This window comes from Lipophrys pholis (assembly GCF_963383615.2).
Source record: "Lipophrys pholis genome assembly, chromosome: 11".
In the NCBI taxonomy this organism is placed as follows: domain Eukaryota; kingdom Metazoa; phylum Chordata; class Actinopteri; order Blenniiformes; family Blenniidae; genus Lipophrys; species Lipophrys pholis.
In genome coordinates, this window is record NC_137631.1 from 31,551,532 (window position 1) to 31,570,987 (window position 19,456).

Below are 19,456 nucleotides of genomic sequence, written 5' to 3' on the forward strand. Positions count from 1 at the left end.
ATTTCTGAGATTTGAGGGGGCGGGGTTACTCAGTCCTGTCCACTTTGCTCAATCATCTTGTGGGCCAGATTGGATATTGTCGACAGCCGGGTTTGGCCCACGGACAGGTTTAGCACAGGTTTAGCACAGGTTTAGCACAGGTTTAGCACAGGTTTAGCACAGGTTTAGCACAGGTTTAGCACAGGTATAGTTGTTTGTGTTTCATGAAAATGAGCTGTTCCTTTCCTCCGCTGCATGCAGATTGTAAATGTCAACACAGATAAAGTCTGATAGCCTGAATCCTGATCTGTGAGCTTATTTGTCAAAAGACTGTAACCCTGTGAAGACCGCTTCTTAATGCCATCACCTCCCATCAGAATGTTTGAAGTTAGTGTACCTGCAGTGGATCCACTGGTTGGAGCTGGCTTTCATTCCGTCTCCTCTCTGAATCTTTCAGCGCCAACAAAGAAGAAGTTCCTGACAACGAACAAGAGAAGGTCCGTGAGAAGGAGCTGATGGAGCGGAGCAGCGAGGATGCAGAGGTGGTAGATGTTTACGCTTCACCTGATGATGAAGACCAACGCATGCAGATACTCATGTGTGTGTGTGTGTGCGTCTGTGTGTATTACAGGAGGCTCACAACGGCAGCGACCATGATGAGGAGGAGGAGGAAGAGGAAGAGGAAGAGATGGATGTGGAGGAGAGCTCAGAGGACTCCGACTCTGAGTCCGATGAAAAAGGTATCCGACCACCATGAGGCTGCTCAAAGGATTGAACCACAAATGAGATTTTCCCATGAAACAAAACACGAGAGCAAAGAAAACGTCCTCCCAGTCAGTCAGTTCATTTCCATGCAGCCCAACTTCTCCTCATCAGATTATTCCTGTGAGAACACACTGTCACCAGGTAAAACTCACATGTACTCTCTGTTTTACTCCAATACTTCTGAGCATTGAAGAAAACCTGATGAGGTTTCATCACTGTGAGAAAGAAGGAAACAGTCTGTCCCAGGACACGCCCCCACAGGACGAATGTTTAACACTAGAAGACATTGACGTCTCCACCACAGGGCTGAAACTTTTATTACCTACATTTTGGTTATTTTCCACTGAATCAACCTAACCTGGAGCCGTAAAACACGTTGACACTTTAAAATGAGGCTGGCGCAGCTGCTAACGTTTCATGAAGATTCAGGAGTTTGGACAAAAACAAAGGCTTAATTACAATTTGCATATATGTATAATTTTTCATTTTACAACAGAATAGAATAGAAATACTTTATTAATCCTGTCAGCTTTACTCCATACAGAATAAATAGATCGTTAGATAATAAATAAGACTGGAAGAAAATGTAATTAGTAATTCTTAATCTGAATATATGCAAGGCTTAATGATGACTAATATACACAGAAAGGATGTAATGAACTGAAACACCAAACATTATTTACACTGAGGACTTATAGAGTCTTAGGATGGACAGACATTTGAACCATTTTATCCCTTTTCTAAGCAGTTTTGCTTGATTTGTTTATTTATTTGTTTCATTTTTAGGCCCCTCCCCCCCTTTTTTGTGGGGGAAATTCTAGTAGTTTTAGCATTTTATCCTATATAAGCTATTTTGAAAACGACTCTGGTGTGTAAAATAAAATAAAGAAATCCTTCAACGGATCCTCGCTACTTGCGGGATTCTGACCGAGTCAGTCGGCGTTTGTATGTCATCTAATGAGGGGCAATCAGGCAATGGACAGGTTCTGTAGACCGTACTTCCCTCCAGCAGGTGGCGCTATCGCTGATGGTCGTGATTGTGATGGAGCTGTGGTGAGGGGCAATCAGACAATGGACAGGTTCTGTAGACCGTACTTCCCTCCAGCAGGTGGCGCTATCGCTGATGGTCGTGATTGTGATGGAGCTGTGGTGAGGGGCAATCAGACAATGGACAGGTTCTGTAGACCGTACTTCCCTCCAGCAGGTGGCGCTATCGCTGATGGTCGTGATTGTGATGGAGCTGTGGTGAGGGGCAATCAGACAATGGACAGGTTCTGTAGACCGTACTTCCCTCCAGCAGGTGGCGCTATCGCTGATGGTCGTGATTGTGATGGAGCTGTGGTGAGGGGCAATCAGACAATGGACAGGTTCTGTAGACCGTACTTCCCTCCAGCAGGTGGCGCTATCGCTGATGGTCGTGATTGTGATGGAGCTGTGGTGAGGGGCAGGCTCTTATGTCAACTTTGAGGCCAATCTGAAGATGTACAAGCATTTTACACTGCACTTCTTGTTTGGAAGGGAAACGTCAAACGTCTGAGATATTTTGCAAAGATTCAAGTCAGCTGTGCTCACCAGCGTCACTTCTATCACCATTCAAATGTTCAGGTTGTTTGGAATCACCCCCCAGGAATAGTTCCCTCACATAACCGTAGATGGACACCTGCCATCTCCTTCTTAGTACAGGTTAATGTTTTCTACATAGTAGGGATGGGCTCGATCCGCTCCAGCCTGCAGAGGTTCCTGATCCATGATCCTGGTCTGCTTCATGATCCTGGTCTGCTTCATGATCCTGGTCTGATCCATGATCCTGGTCTGCTTCATGATCCTGGTCTGATCCATGATCCTGGTCTGCTTCATGATCCTGGTCTGATCCATGATCCTGGTCTGATCCATGATCCTGGTCTGCTTCATGATCCTGGTCTGATCCATGATCCTGGTCTGCTTCATGATCCTGGTCTGCTCCATGATCCTGGTCTGATCCATGATCCTGGTCTGATCCATGATCCTGGTCTGCTTCATGATCCTGGTCTGCTCCATGATCCTGGTCTGATCCATGATCCTGGTCTGATCCATGATCCTGGTCTGATCCATGATCCTGGTCTGCTTCATGGTTCTGAAATGATCCCCAGTGTTTCCCTGCTGCTGCTCTGCTCGCTGGCTGCAAACTGTGGACTGGATTTCCTGAAGGGAGGCGGGTCTCAATGAGACCAGGAGGAATGAGGCAGGAAATCCAGTCCACAGTTTGCAGCCAGCGAGCAGGCTAGGGAAGTAGCACTGTGCTATCCAACTTTTCATGGCAACATGTTGCTGTTTGGATGCATTTTACACTCAAAACACCACAAAGCAACACAGCAACGTGGATGTTAGCAAAGCAACGCAGCAACGTGGATGTTAGCAAAGCAACGCAGCAATGTGGATGTTAGCAAAGCAACACAGCAATGTGGATGTTAGCAAAGCAACGCAGCAACGTGGATGTTAGCAAAGCAACACAGCAATGTGGATGTTAGCAAAGCAACACAGCAACACAGCAATGTGGATGTTAGCAAAGCAACACAGCAATGTGGATGTTAGCAAAGCAACGCAGCAACGTGGATGTTAGCAAAGCAACACAGCAACGTGGATGTTAGCAAAGCAACACAGCAATGTGGATGTTAGCAAAGCAACACAGCAACATGGATGTTAGCAAAGCAACACAGCAACGTGGATGTTAGCAAAGCAACACAGCAACGTGGACATTAGCAAACCAACACAGCAATGTGGATGTTAGCAAAGCAACACAGCAACGTGGACGTTAGCAAAGCAACACAGCAATGTGGATGTTAGCAAAGCAACGCAGCAACGTGGATGTTAGCAAAGCAACACAGCAATGTGGATGTTAGCAAAGCAACACAGCAATGTGGATGTTAGCAAAGCAACACAGCAACGTGGATGTTAGCAAAGCAACACAGCAATGTGGATGTTAGCAAAGCAACACAGCAACATGGATGTTAGCAAAGCAACACAGCAACGTGGATGTTAGCAAAGCAACGCAGCAACGTGGATGTTAGCAAAGCAACACAGCAACGTGGACATTAGCAAACCAACACAGCAATGTGGATGTTAGCAAAGCAACACAGCAACGTGGACGTTAGCAAAGCAACACAGCAATGTGGATGTTAGCAAAGCAACGCAGCAACGTGGACGTTAGCAAAGCAACACAGCAACGTGGATGTTAGCAAAGCAACACAGCAACGTGGACGTTAGCAAAGCAACACAGCAATGTGGATGTTAGCAAAGCAACGCAGCAACGTGGACGTTAGCAAAGCAACACAGCAACGTGGACGTTAGCAAAGCTGTACAGTTGTACAGCGAGGCGGCCACTAATAATAATAATAATAATAATAATAATAATAATAATAATACATTGTATTTGTAACGCACTTTACATTTAAACAATCTCAAAGTGCTACAGAAAAATACAAAATAAAAAAATAAAAAGTGTTAAAACAAAAGGTAGGTCAGGGCGAGAAAAGTCTGTTAAAGTTTAAAAGGGACACATAAAACATTAAAAAAAGGCATTTTTTTTTAAAAGATAGGTTTTTAGTTTTTGTTTAAAAGATTCAGTGGTTTGTAGAGCCCTCTAGTGGTCAGGGAGGGCGTTCCACAGTTTTGGGGCAACTGAGGAGAAGGCCTGATCACCCATAGTGCAGAGGTTAGTTCTGGGGACTTGGAGAGAGATTTTGGCTGAAGAGCGGAGGGTACGAGCAGAGTTCTGGGGGATGAGAAGTTCTTGCAGGTAAAGGGGGGGGGGGGAGTAGATGCTTTGGGGGTGAGGAGGGACACCTTGTTCTCAATTCTGAGTTAGACAGGGAGCCAGTGAAGGGATTTCAGGATGGGAGGGGCAGAGCTGTCAACTGATCACCACCTGGTGGTGAGTTGGATGCGCTGGACGGGGAGAAAGCCGGACAGACTCGGCAGGCCCAAACGTGTCATGAGGGTCTGTTGGGAACGCCTGGCCGAGCCCTCTGTCCGCGCAGTCTTCAACTCCCGCCTCCGGGAGAGCTTCTCACGGATTCCGGGGGAGGTTGGAGACATTGAGTCCGAGTGGACTATGTTCTCCACCTCCATTGTTGAAGCTGCTACTCGGAGCTGTGGTCGCAGGGTCTCTGGTGCCTGTCATGGCGGCAACCCCTGAACCCGGTGGTGGACACCGGAAGTAAGGGATGTCGTCAAGCTGAAGAAGGAGTCCTATCGGGCGCTGTTAGCTCATAGGACTCCTGAGGCAGCTGACGGGTACCGGCAGGCCAGGCGGGGCGCAGCCCGGGCCGTGGTGGAGGCAAAAACTCGGGCCTGGGAGGAGTTCGGGGAGGCCATGGAGGAGGACTATCGGTCGGCCCCGAGGAAATTCTGGCAAACCGTCCGGCGCCTCAGGAGGGGGAAGCAGTTTTTCACCAACACCGTTTACAGTGGAGGTGGGGAGCTGTTGACCTCAACTGGAGATGTCGTCGGGCGGTGGAAGGAATACTTCGAGGACCTCCTCAATCCCACCATCACGTCTTCCACTGAGGAAGCAGAGGCTGGGTTCTCAGAGGTAGACTCGTCCATTACCCAGGCTGAAGTCACCGAGGTAGTTGCTAAGCTCCTCGGTGGCAAGGCACCGGGAGTGGATGAGATTCGCCCTGAGTTCCTTAAGTCTCTGGATGTGCAGGGACTGTCGTGGCTGACACGTCTCTGCAACATTGCGTGGCGGTCGGGGACAGTGCCTCTGGAGTGGCAGACCGGGGTGGTGGTCCCTCTTTTTAAGAAGGGGGATCGGAGGGTGTGTTCCAACTACAGGGGGATCACACTCCTCAGCCTCCCTGGGAAAGTTTATTCCAGGGTACTGGAGAGGAGGACCCGGCCGTTAGTCGAACCTCGGATCCAAGAGGAACAATGCAGTTTTCGTCCAGGTCGTGGAACACTGGACCAGCTCTATACTCTCCACCGGGTACTCGAGGGTTCATGGGAGTTCGCCCAATCAGTCCACATGTGTTTTGTGGACCTGGAGAAGGCGTTCGACTGTGTCCCTCGGGACGTCCTGTGGGGGGTGCTCCGGGAGTATGGAGTCCGGGACCCTTTGCTAAGGGCTGTCCGGTCCCTGTACGCCCGGAGCAGGAGTTTGGTTCGCATTGCCGGCAGTAAGTCGGACCTGTTCCCAGTGCACGTTGGCCTCCGGCAGGGCTGTCCTTTGTCACCGGTTCTGTTCATAACTTTTATGGACAGAATTTCTAGGCACAGCCAGGGACCGGAGGGGGTCTGGTTTGGGGACCACAGGATCTCGTCTCTGCTTTTTGCAGACGATGTGGTCCTGGTGGCTTCATCAAACCTGGACCCTCAGCGTGCACTGGCACGGTTCGCAGCCGAGTGACGCAACTGGGATGAGGATCAGCACCTCTAAATCCGAGGCCATGGTTCTCGACCGGAAAAAGGTGGCTTGCCCCCTTCAGGTTGGTGGAGAGACCTTGTCTCAAGTGGAGGAGTTCAAGTATCTCGGGGTCTTGTTCACGAGTGGGGGGAAGATGGAGCGTGAGATCGACAGGCGGATCGGTGCAGCGTCTGCAGTTATGCGGTCGCTGTATCGGTCCGTCGTGGTGAAGAAGGAGCGAAGCTAAAAGGCGAGGCTCTCGATTTACCAGTCGATCTTCGTTCCTACCCTCACCTATGGTCATGAGCTTTGGGTCATGACCGAAAGAACGAGATCCCGGATACAAGCGGCTGAAATGAGTTTCCTCCGTAGGGTGGCTGGGCGCCCCCTTAGAGATAGGGTGAGGAGCTCAGTCACCAGGGAGGAGCTCGGAGTAGAGCCGCTGCTCCTCCGCATCGAGAGGAGCCAGCTGAGGTGGCTCGGGCATCTGTTTCGGATGCCCCATGGACGCCTCCCTCGGGAGGTGTTCCGGGCATGTCCCTCCGGTAGGAGGCCTCGGGGCAGACCTAGGACACGCTGGAGAGACTATGTCTTTCGGCTGGCCTGGGAACGCCTCGGGGTCCCACCGGAAGAGCTGGAGGACGTGTCTGGGGCGAGGGAAGTCTGGGCTTCCTTGCTTAGACTGCTGCCCCCGCGACCCGGCCCCGGATAAGCGGAAGAAAATGGATGGATGGATGGGTGATGTGGTCGTGTTTTTGGACCCTCATCAGGATCCTGGCTGCTGTTCTGGATGTACTGCAGTCTCTGGAGGCGCTGCAGCCAGGCTGACTGTTTTAAAACGCCTCCTCAGCCACGACAACAGCACTGACAGCCGCATCAAAACAATGAAAAGCCACTCAGCGGGTGATTCACACATCCTGCTCCATGTAAAACTCTGGGAAAATAGTCCAAATTGGAGCTGCGTTATTGCTGGAAAAATTGCTGTTTATGCTGCGTTACTAAAGAGTTTCCCCAGGGATTAATAAAGTCATTCTGAGGTTCTAAAGATAGAACTAGTTTATTATGAGATGATGACGTCACGCAGACCCCCACATTGTCCACATGGAACTAAAATACTTTGTACTGCTTCCTTTACTGTCCTGATACTAACCTCAAGTTGTCTTTAGAGAGAATACATGTATACTTTAGTACATTTCAATTTATTACACCCTCATATAAAATCACCATTAATGATAATTAGGGATGTCCCGATCCGATCGGTAGATATCGGATCGGGGCCGATATTGGTGATTTGTGACTGATCGGGAATCGGCAAATCCAGCCGATCACCCCACCGATCTAAAAAAAAAAAAAAAAAAATCCTTTTTCCTGTCACCTGCCGTAAAGCGAGCCCCGTGTGCCACCTGCCGTAAAGCGAGCCCCGTGTGCCACCTGCCGTAAAGCGAGCCCCGTGTGCCACCTGCCGTAAACTGAGGTGAGCAGCCTGAAGCCACTGAGAGGATCAACCAGCAGTCTGGAGGGAGTTTAAGGTGGATAACCAAACCAGTCCTGAGAGGTGGAGCACCAGAGCTTCACCACAGTCCCGAGAGGTGGAGCACCAGAGCTTCACCCCAGTCCCGAGAGGTGGAGCACCAGAGCTTCACCACAGTCCTGAGAGGTGGAGCACCAGAGCTTCACCCCAGTCCCGAGAGGTGGAGCACCAGAGCTTCACCACAGTCCCGAGAGGTGGAGCACCAGAGCTTCACCACAGTCCCGAGAGGTGGAGCACCAGAGCTTCACCACAGTCCTGAGAGGTGGAGCACCAGAGCTTCAACACAGTCCCGAGAGGTGGAGCACCAGAGCTTCGTTTAACACAACTAATCTGATAAGACATCTAAAAAGTAAACATGCGGTGGAGTACGCTCAGCAAAGACGATCATCTGTGGAAATAAGATGACGTAATGGCCCCCCTCCTCCCCCCACCACGGTCCGCTACGTCACCTAATAACCAGAACAATCAGGGACTAGAAGCTCGGTTGGAGCTGCAGAAGCTAGAAGCAGTGGGAGCGGGGCCATAGACCTATAAAACTAGAGTGATATATAGTGGGTTATGTGTTTATGTGCAGAAGTCTACTTCTATATTTCTATGTGGTCTGTCTTCTTCTGTGTTCTTGTTGTGTTTGGTGAGTCACAGCGCCCCTAAAGGCCATTGGGAATTGGGTTCTTCTGATTGGTTTTACTGAATACTCTTTATGTTGTAGTTTTTTATACTTTATATGTTAGTCAAACTGATTCACTGGGTTTCATTTTCAAAATTTTTTATTTGCCACAAAATGCAGGTGAAGTAGTTTAAGTTAAGATAAATAAGAGAAACAAGACTGCAGAGAGTAACTGGGTTTTGTTGTTCTGACTGAATAAAGTTTAAATAAGTTCTGAAGTCGTTCTGAGAAGAATTTTGATTCAATAAGTGAGTTTTACAATAATTTCTAGGTAAACAAAGCTTCTGCCAATAGTACTTCTAGCTTCAGACATCTTAGTTGATCCAAAAATACACTATTGGGTATCTTTGAAATAGTAATGTGAGTATCGGATCGGGAAAGTATCGGTATCGGCCGATACTCAATTCTGAAAAATCGGATCGGTATCGGGGGAAAAAGAGTGATCGGGACGTCGCTAATGATAATAATAATATTCAAGCAAACAGCTCTGGTATCGGAATAGTATCGGTATCGGCAGATATCCAAATTCAGGGATCGGCTCGGAAGCGAAAAAAGGTGGTTCGGTGCTTCCCTACGACATAGACAAGAAGGAAATTCTGTCCCTTAAGTTTAGACAATCCTTCACTCTGTTGTGGTAGCTCTGCTCATCAACACATCTGTGTGAAGAAACAATTAATGTGTGTTGAAGTTATAGATCAGAAAATATCTAGATTTATTGATTTTAATTCATTCATTTCAGGAATATGGCACTTCACATGTGTGCAGTCACATACTTAAACCAATAGCCATATAATCTGTACACACACACACACACACACACACACACACACACACACACACACACACACACACACACACACATAACTTTGATGATAATATAAATAAATTATACCTTATTAAAATATGTGTACCTAGCTACAACATACATACACATGCATATATACCTCATGTATTTGATTAACATTTCCTGAAAAGGGATAGGAAAAAGTAAAACTTATCAAATCCTACCCCTTATCCAATATTCAATAGTTCTATTTATAAATATCTTTCTGTATGAAAAATAGTATTATATATGCAAATATATGCAGTAAAAATGCTATATAATATAGAATATATATGTATACACCAAACAATATACAAACACATACATATATAAACACATATATAAAGAATACATTTAAAGTTTTGCATTCTTACACATTACTTCCATACACGTTGTTGTCCTCTGGCTGTCAGTTTGTCTCGCCTCTGATGCAACGGATACATTTTGAAGGCAAATAGGACCAAGTTCAAGATATTTCCAATGTCTGTCATTGTTGGGGGTTCTATTAGGCTGGTAGTGTTGTTAGTGATTGTGTTGTTTAGTTACTCTAGTTAGTTAGTTGGTCTAGTTTAGTTTAGTTTAGTAGTTGTAAGTTCAGTGAAGAAGGTTATGTGTTTCATGTCCTCCTGCCATGGTGTTCCAGTTCATATGTACAAAATATTAAAAAATCTTTCCTGGTTAAAGCTGTATGGCCGGAGTCACTCCCACCCTTGCTGCTTTGTATACAATTATTGGCGAGTAACCGTACTTCGACCAATGAGATAAGCTGCATTCTGCATTATCATACTCAGTTGTGAGTATGCTGTCAGCTGATTAGCCACAAAGCAGGTGAGTGTAGGAGTATTTTAACCTGATGGAGTCTGCCATTTTAGGTTCACTGTTACAGAGACAACAGCTTCGCATTCTTCTCTGAGTTTTGCCATCATTTTGTGAGCAAAACATGGCAAACTGGAGCCCCCCTCAGAGGACAGGAGTCATTGTGATTGCCCGGCGTGGTCACGGGGTCAAGGGTCACAGGGAGGACCCAGATAGAGAAAGTCCGCCTCTGTCATTCAAAAGTCTTTAGCTGGGGAGGGCACCCCGGTGTCCTGTGCAGCTGACCATGTGGTGAGAATGTCTTTGTTTAATAAATAATTGTGTTCATTCGTAACAATCTCAAATCTGTTGTTTCCTCATCAAGCCACAGTAAAGGAACATGCAGAATACTGAGAGAATATTAGATCTAATATGAAGCATAAGGTTCCGCATGACACGCCCTGTTAGTCATTAATTCCATTGACATTTTACAGTTTTTATTTGATTTGCATGGGAATACAAAGTGCATCCCTGTTCAGCGCAATATGGGACGTGTACTTTTGTTTAAATATGGGACAATTCCATTTTTCAGAGGACATTTAGCAGCCCCAGCTATGCTCGATGGTTCTAACTGTCCTTTGTGATCAAATCAAATCAAAAGCCTTTATTGCCATTGTCGTAAAAAAACGAACAATGAGATTGAGTGGCAGCTCCCTGGTGAGAAACACAGAATAAATACAAAATAAAAACACAGAATAAATACAAAATAAAAACACAGAATAAATACAAATTTAAAAAGATTAAAAGAGGGAGATCTGTGGCTGTAGAGAAAGTCACCAATGAAGTGCATAGAGGAAGGGAGTATTTCTGAATCCAGGATTACTTTGAGTTGAGTGCAGTGACAGCTCTTGGATAGAAGCTGTCCCTCAGTCTATTAGTTCTGGTTCCTAGTGACCTGTAGCGCCTGCCAGAGGGCAACAAGTCCAAGAGATGATGGCCGGGGTGAGAGGAGTCCTTCACAATATTCCGGGCTCTACTGAGGCAGCGGGAGTTGTAGCTATCCAGGAGGGAGGGCAGAGGGCAGCTGTCCTCACCACCCTCTCTGCCTCGGTGCAGCTGGAGTACTCCACCCTGATGGTGTAGGTCAGCACACTCTCTCTGCTGGAGCGGTAGGAGGTTACCAGCAGCTGAGTGTTCAGGTTCTCCCTCCTGAGAACTCTCAGGAAGTGGAGCCGCTCTGGCCTTCTTCACCACTGCAGACGAGGAGTCTCATGTGACGTTTGAAGTTTGAGCCAGATCTGAGCAAGTACACCCCACTTCCTTTTTCCAGCAAGTGACACTGATGGTCGTCATTGTGACGTAGCTGTGATTATGGTCTCTGATGCAATATGTCAACTTTAAGGCTAATCTGACCATGTACTGGCTAATTACATTGCACTTCCTGTTCCAATGTGTGATTGGCCATTGCCATGTCCCCAAATTGTACACAAGTACAAGCAGTGGCGGCTGGTCAACAGAGGGCGCCGGGGTGCCGCGCCCCTTCTGGTGGAAGCAAGAGGAATTTTTTATTTATTTTTTTAATATAAAATATATGAATAAACTGTAATACGGTCAAAATTTGTTTATGCAACAAACTAACAATGGGCCCTGAACAGTATTCTCTTCATTTTCTCCAGATAATCTTTCAATAAAAGAGAGGATTTCTTGATTTCTCTCTCTCTAGTAGTCTGTGTGTGTGTGAGCAGCCTGGGGCGATGAGGAAAGCCGCCCTGTGGAGGCGGGGCTTAGTAGCCGTCTCACCAATGACTGATTAACACCAGAGTGACTTTTTAAGAAGGGGGATCGGAGAGTGTGTTCCAACTACAGGGGGATCACACTCGTCAGCCTCCCTGGGAAAGTCTATTCCAGGGTTCTGGAGAGGAGGATCCGGCCGTTAGCAGAACCTCGGATCCAAGAGGAACAATGCAGATTTCGTCCAGGTCGTGGAACACTGGACCAGCTCTATACTCTCCACCGGGTGCTCGAGGGCTCAAGGGAGTTTGCCCAACCAGTCCACATGTGTTTTGTGGACCTGGAGAAGGCGTTCGACCGTGTCCCTCGAGACGTCCTATGGGGGGTGCTCCGGCAGTATGGAGTCCAGGACCCTTTGCTAAGGACTGTCCGGTCCCTGTACGCCCGCAGCAGGAGTTTGGTTCGCATTGCCGGCAGTAAGTTGGACCTGTTCCCAGTGCACATTGGCCTCCGGCAGGGCTGTCCTTTGTCACCGGTTCTGTTCAGAACTTTTATGGACAGAATTTCTAGGCACAGCCTGGGACCGGAGGGGGTCCAGTTTGGGGACCACAGGATCCCGTCTCTGCTTTTTGCAGACGATGTGGTCCTGGTGGCTTCATCAAACCTGGACCTTCAGCGTGCACTGGCACGGTTCGCAGCCGAGTGACGCAACTGGGATGAGGATCAGCACCTCTAAATCCGAGGCCATGGTTCTCGACCGGATAAAGGTGGCTTGCCCCCTTCAGGTAGGTGGAGAGACCTTGTCCCAAGTGGAGGAGTTCAAGTATCTTGGGGTCTTGTTCAGGATTTGGGGGAAGATGGAGCGTGAGATCGACAGGCGGATCGGTGCAGCGTCTGCAGTTATGCGGTCGCTGTATCGGTCCGTCGTGGTGAAGAAGCTAAGCCAAAAGGCGAGGCTCTGGATTTACCAGTCGATCTTCGTTCCTCCCCTCACCTATGGTCATGAGCTTTGGGTCGTGACCGAAAGAAGGAGATCCCGGATACAAGCGGCTGAAATGAGTTTCCTCCGTAGGGTGGCTGGGCGCACCCTTAGAGATAGGGTGAGGAGCTCAGTCACCAGGGAGGAGCTCGGAGTAGAGCTGCTGCTCCTCCACATCCAGAGGAGCCAGCTGAGGCTCGGGCATCTGTTTGGGATGCCCCCCGGACGCCTCCCTAGGGAGGTGTTCCGGGCATGTCCCTCCGGTTGGAGGCCTCGGGGCAGACCTAGGACACGCTGGAGAGACTATGTCTCTCGGCTGGCCTGGGAACGCCTCGGGGTCCCACCGGAAGAGCTGGAGGACGTGTCTGGGGTGAGGGACGTCTGGGCTTCCTTGCTTAGACTGCTGCCCCCGCGACCCGGCCCCGGATAGGCGGAAGAAAATGGATGGATGGATGGATGGATGGATGGATGGATGGATGGATGGATGGATGGATGACTGACATGAAATTAAACTAATCAGCATAATTTCATGTCCGAGACTTGGGGCGCTTTTTAAATTGCCCCTGGCTCTGTGATTGGCTTAAAGTCAGTTCTGGTTTGTTGTCGCTTGTTTCTACGAGATGTTGAGATGAAGACAACAAGTGGCGAGTCCCTGATTATTAACTCTGTCACATCTCTTCTAATTTACCGGTTTGAAAGAAGAAATGTGGCTGAAAAGCTGCAGGTCAGGTTTCTCCAGTGTAGTTATTTTTTGGGGGTTTCTTTCAAAGCATTCTAAAATGCTTTGAAAGATGAATTGATGTGTTGTTGGAAAATATAGCCTGTCACTGAAGGAGCTGCCCAGGGCTGTGTTGGGATTTATGGTTGGTTATTAGCATTAAATTACTGTAAGTAATAGATTACTGAAAGTAATAAATCACTGGAAGTAATTTATGAAAAATGTTGATTATTAATGGAAGTAAACGGTCATTTACTCCTTAACAACTCCTAAAGTAATTGAGTAATTACTTAAAAGTTAATAAATTATCAAAAAGTATTTATTAATGAAAAAATTATTAATTTGCATGAATTTGTTATTTATGTATTAATAATAAATTGGGGCACCACCAGATAAACTGGAAATATTTAATATGAATAATATCAGTCTCGTTTGTAAAAGGTTTGTTTAAGTTAGTTATTATTTCTGTGTAAAATATAACAATCTTAAATAAAAGGGAAGGTGTGAGATCCGAGCGCAGACTGTTACAAACCAGTGAATTGTCAACAATAAATACACAATAATCACCAAGAAGCGTTCAGTTCAGCTAACAGGCGTTTATTAATAAAAATGTATTAATTCATCAATAATTCATAAATCATCTCATAAATCAACACATTCAAGTAGCAAACGTCATCGAACACGGAGATCTAATCTATTAAACATGTGTGTGTGTGTGTGTGTGTGTGTGTGTGTGTGTGTGTGTGTGTGTGTGTGTGTGTGTGTGTGTGTGTGTGTGTGTGTGTGTGTGTGTGTGTGTGTGTGTGTGTGTGTGTGTGTGTGTGTGTGTGTGTGTGTGTTTGGAGTGATGAGGGTGATGACTGTGCAAAGCGTTGCAAAAAGTAATATATGTTTCGGCCCTCAAATATTGTTTTTTCCTTAATGAAGAAAGTATAAGAGTTACTAATAATAAAAATTAAAGCTGCAAGCAGCCTTGAACGGGTCCTTGCTACTTGCGGGACTCCGATTCCGTCAGTCGGCATATGTGTACTGCTCTCTATATGTGTACTGCTCTCTATATGTGTACTGCTCTCTATATGTGTACTGCTCTCTATATGTGTACTGCTCTCTACTGTATATGTGTTGTACTGCCACAGTGTTAACATACTGTAGATTAAACAGTCAAACTCTTCTGAGAGCCATAAAAGCGAGTAGCTATTCCACAAGCTTCTACTTAAATTTAACCTTTATTTTCAGGCTGTGACGACTGGAAATTGTACTATAAAGGTGGCATAACATTTGAATGGCGTTGGGCGAGGACATTTTTTAAAACACTGATGGTAACTGTGGTTGTAGAGTTTCACTAAAGCCTGGCACACACTGTAGGAGTTTTAAAATCTTCACAGATTTAGAGACCACACACTTGATGATCACAAAAGACAGATGCACCAGATCTTCCTCTTCTGATCTGTTAGTGTGTGGTGTGACCACGGAGCTCATCACACACTAACAGATCCTTCAGCAGAGGATCAGGCTCTGGACCATAGCCTTCTAAAAAACTAGATCTATAGGTCTATGTTCTTTGCGCTCTATATTCCAAATCTTGCCTAGTCAAACGTGACTTCAGTGTAAAACATGACATGTACATGTAAACAAACATGTTGCCGCGAATCAAGTTACAACTTGGGATTTTCTTTTCTCGGTCTAACTTCAAGATTAACCCAGGGTTAACCTCAGGAGATCCAGGTTTGCAGATTCACTTCTTACTGGGATGAATCACCCCGGTACATTGCTATTTAACTCCGGAGCAGAGAATGAAGGCGCCATCTACTGATCAATCAGATCAATGAAAACGACCTGCCTATTTTTACAATCTCCTGATTGGTGCACGGATTGTCCCGCCTACTTGTGGAGCGCAGCGGAGCAGAGACGGGGTGCTGAGAGCGGCCTTTTTGACATTAAAACAAATCCTCGTCACGAGGCTTTGAAGGATGTTTTTGTTCTTATTCTTGACTTGTTCCAAGTTTGTTTAGTTCCATGAGAGTTGATCTGTAATAATGTGGTTAATAATAATGTCTGACAGAACTGCAGAAACATTAATTTATGGAACGCACATCCACTCTGCCGTCACGGTGGTGAGTTAATATTCCAACACAAAATGCATTCACACCGGGAAACAGCCTCAAAACAAACTGATGGGAAATATAAATGAAAGAAGAGCAGTGACAAATAATGAAGTGAAACTGAGTGATCACAGTGCTGTGCATATTGTCCAATGAATTAATATGGTGTAATCTCATGACGTCAGGCATTAACGAGTCAGGAACTTTCTGTCTGTGGCAGCAGCAGTGTTGCTTTCAGCCTGGTTGACTTTCATAGCGGTGCTCATGACGTCACACCTCGTACTGCCGGTGTTGCCAATTGGGCTATTTTTGTTTACGTCAGGCAGGAAACAAATACATCGGGCTGGAGATTAGAATTTGGGCTGCTTTTGTCCACATTTGGCAAGATTTTAATATTGTGAAAACAGCTCCCCCCCCCCCCCCCCTCTCTCTCTCTCTCTCTATCTCTCTCTCTCTCCCCCGTCTCTTCCCCCTCTCTCTCGCTCTCTCTCTCTCTCTACCCCCCCTCTCTCTTGCTCTCTCTCTCTCTACCCCCCCTCTCTCTCTTTCTCCCCCCTCTCTTCCCCCCTCTCTCTCGCTCTCTCTCTCTCTACCCCCCCCTGTCTCTCTCCCCCCTCCCCCCCTCTCTCTCTCTCTCTCTCTCCCCCCCTCTCTCTCTCGCTCTCTCTCTCTCTCTCTCTCTCTCTCCCCCCCCTCTCTCACTCTCTCTCTCTCTCTCTCTACCCCCCCTCTCTCTCTCTCTCCCCCCTCTCTCTCGCTCTCTCTCTCTCTCTTCCCCCCTCTCTCTCGCTCTCTCTCTCTCTACCCCCGTCTCTCTCCCCCCCCCCCCCCCTCTCTCTCTCTCTCTCTCTCTCTCTCTACCCCCCCCCTCTCTCTCTCTTCCCCCTCTCTCTCACTCTCTCTCTCTCTACCCCTCCCTGTCTCTCTCCCCCCTCCCCCCCTCTCTCTCTCTCTCTCTCTCTCTCTCTCTCTCTCTCTCTACCCCCCCTCTCTCTCTCTCTCTCTCTTCCCCCCTCTCTCTCGCTCTCTCTCTCTCTACCCCCCCTGTCTCTCCCCCCCCTCTCTCTCTCTCTCTCTCTCTACCCCCCCTCTCTCTCTCTCTCTCTCTTCCCCCCTCTCTCTCGCTCTCTCTCTCTCTCTCTCTACCCCCCCTCTCTCTCTCTCTCTTCCCCCCTCTCTCTCGCTCTCTCTCTCTCTACCCCCCCTGTCTCTCTCCCCCCTCCCCCCCTCTCTCTCTCTCTCTCTCTCTCTCTCTCTCTCTCTACCCCCCCTCTCTCTCTCTCTCTCTGCCCCCCTGTCTCTCTCCCCCCTCCCCCCTCCCCCCTCTCTCTCTCTCTCTCTCTCTCCCCTCCCTCCCCCTCTCCCCCCCTCTCTCTCTCTCCCCTCTCTCCCCCCCTCTCCCCCTCTCTCCCCACTCTCTCTCTCACACCCCCCCCCCCTCCCCCCCCCCCCCCCCCCTCTCATATAGCTGAAATGATTTGATTCATCCTGTACTATCCAGCTGTTCTGGCTTCCAGTGACTGTAACTAGTTAAAGTTCTCAACATTGTTGAAGTTAATGGAAAGACGCTGATTCTGCATAAAGGTCACATGATATTTATGTCACATGATCTTATTTACACTGGGACTGATTTTGGTCACTGCAGCCCACTGATTCTATGGCTTCTGCTCTTTGAATGAAAAACTCAATCAGCTGCTGTGCGGCAGGTTGTTGTGTCTTTCAGCACCACAGCTGTGGAAAGCAGTGAGGAGGAAAAACAGAGAGAAGAGAGAGGGAGGGAGGGGGGGGGCGAGGGAGGGGGGGAGGGAGGGAGGGAGGGAGGGACGGAGGGAGGGGGGGCGAGGGAGGGAGGGAGGGACGGAGGGAGAGGTGCTCTGTATGTGCGTAGTTTAGTTTGGATTTAAATTGTTTTGCCTGTAGTCCTCATACAGGTCATTTGTGATGTCAGTAATGAAATATATGAGGCCTCCATGGCTTTATGTCATTATTCCCAACCAGGGCCTGGCGCCAGGATGCCTGAGGTTCATTTTGCAGTTTGTGTCGCCTCTGCTTGATTTACTGCACTCTGGTTGCAATTTGCTAAAACCTCCTTATCTATCATTGATATGTGGTTATTTGATGCAGATCTGAAGCTCTGGGTGTGTTTTCCTTTGCATGGGTTATGATTTTGCGGGTTTGCACAGGTGTCTGGCAACTTGGTGGTTTGGGCTGTTTTTATTGGAATGGGCGGGTTCTAAGATGTGATTGGGCTGGAAACTGTCAGTCTGATCTGGCAACACTGCGTACTGCTCGGCTCCTCTCTAGCAGACCACACTTAAATAATAATAATATACACTCGCAAATATTGAACATGTTCATTATCGCCAATCTCTCCTTCCGAGTGGATCGGACCCGACAAAATCGCTCTTAACACTCCCCACACCACAGGGACATCAGACTCAATTCTTGTTTTGCAGACATCCGACGATCTGGCCTGTGCTCCTGGTTTTCGGGAGGGGGAGATCGGGACTAAAACTGTCCCGATTGTCCTGTGGTGTGTGCCGGCCTTTACTCAACTTGACTTGCCTTGCCTCTACTCGACTCAGCCCCGGTTGTTTTCCATTACAATATAGTACCACCACAGCGTGGACAACTAATCACCCCCGATATGATGCAGAGTAAATATCCATTGGATATCAGCTCAAATAATAAACTAAACAGTAATTAAAGCTTCAAGCAGCATTGAAGCTGGTGCTCCAGGATGAAGCGGAGCTCCAGGGGTGAAGCCCTGTGCACGCAGGCTGAGAGAGTGAGCCTTCCTCAGACTGAGCTGTGGCATGTGTGGGCTGTGGAGGAGGGCAGAGCTCCGGAGGTGAGGCCCCATACACACAGGCTGTGTGGCCACGACGATGAGCCTCCCATGGGCTCAGGAGAAGCACGTGGAGGGTGTCGGGGTGGTGGGTCAGATGGAGCTCTGTGAAAAGGGAAAAAAGCCCCAGAGATGAATCCCTGGCATGAAGCCCATTAACCCTTAAAAATACATTAGGTAGCCGCATCATTGTATAAGTAGGGATCATAGCGCAAAAAAGTAGGGGCTTATAGTCCAGAAATCACGGTAGTAAATTTGATGATAAATTCCCCAAAATCTGCCATTTTCCTCCAAATATCTGACTTCCTGTTCAGTTTTTGGTATGGCCGTACGTATATGTCCTGCGACGTTCCGCCACAGAAAGTGCGGTGGAACCGCGGCTCAAGAGAACAGCAGAGAGGTTCCAGTTCCTCCCAGCCTCCAGGCTGTTGTTCCTTTGTCCTCAGCCTCCAGGCTGTGGTTCCTTTGTCCTCAGCGTCCAGGCTGTGGTTCCTTTGTCCTCAGCGTCCAGGCTGTGGTTCCTTTGTCCTCAGCCTCCAGGCTGTGGTTCCTTTGTCCTCAGCGTCCAGGCTGTGGTTCCTTTGTCCTCAGCGTCCAGGCTGTGGTTCCTTTGTCCTCAGCATCCAGGCTGTTGTTCCTTTGTCCTCAGCCTCCAGGCTGTGGTTCCTTTGTCCTCAGCGTCCAGGCTGTGGTTCCTTTGTCCTCAGCCTCCAGGCTGTGGTTCCTTTGTCCTCAGCGTCCAGGCTGTGGTTCCTTTGTCCTCAGCTTCCAGGCTGTTGTTCCTTTGTCCTCAGTATCCAGGCTGTGGTTCCTTTGTCCTCAGCATCCAGGCTGTTGTTCCTTTGTCCTCAGCGTCCAGGCTGTTGTTCCTTTGTCCTCAGCGTCCAGGCTGTTGTTCCTTTGTCCTCAGCGTCCAGGCTGTGGTTCCTTTGTCCTCAACGTCCAGGCTGTGGTTCCTTTGTCCTCAGCGTCCAGGCTGTTGTTCCTTTGTCCTCAGCGTCCAGGCTGTGGTTCCTTTGTCCTCAGCGTCCAGGCTGTTGTTCCTTTGTTCTCAGCGTCCAGGCTGTGGTTCCTTTGTCCTCAGCGTCCAGGCTGTGGTTCCTTTGTCCTCAGCGTCCAGGCTGTGGTTCCTTTG

At 48.1% G+C, this 19,456-nt stretch overlaps 1 protein-coding gene across 1 annotated transcript in view; it reads left to right on the plus strand.

The window, feature by feature from the left end:
* The window catches only part of kif21a (kinesin family member 21A), a 144,480-nt gene that overhangs the window by 74,962 nt on the left and 50,062 nt on the right, over positions 1–19,456 (plus strand). Inside the window, exons 12-13 of the mRNA XM_080475707.1 lie at positions 437–521; positions 611–719. Of these exons, the coding sequence (XP_080331833.1) occupies positions 437–521; positions 611–719 (194 nt within the window). The remainder of the gene's footprint in view (positions 1–436; positions 522–610; positions 720–19,456) is intronic.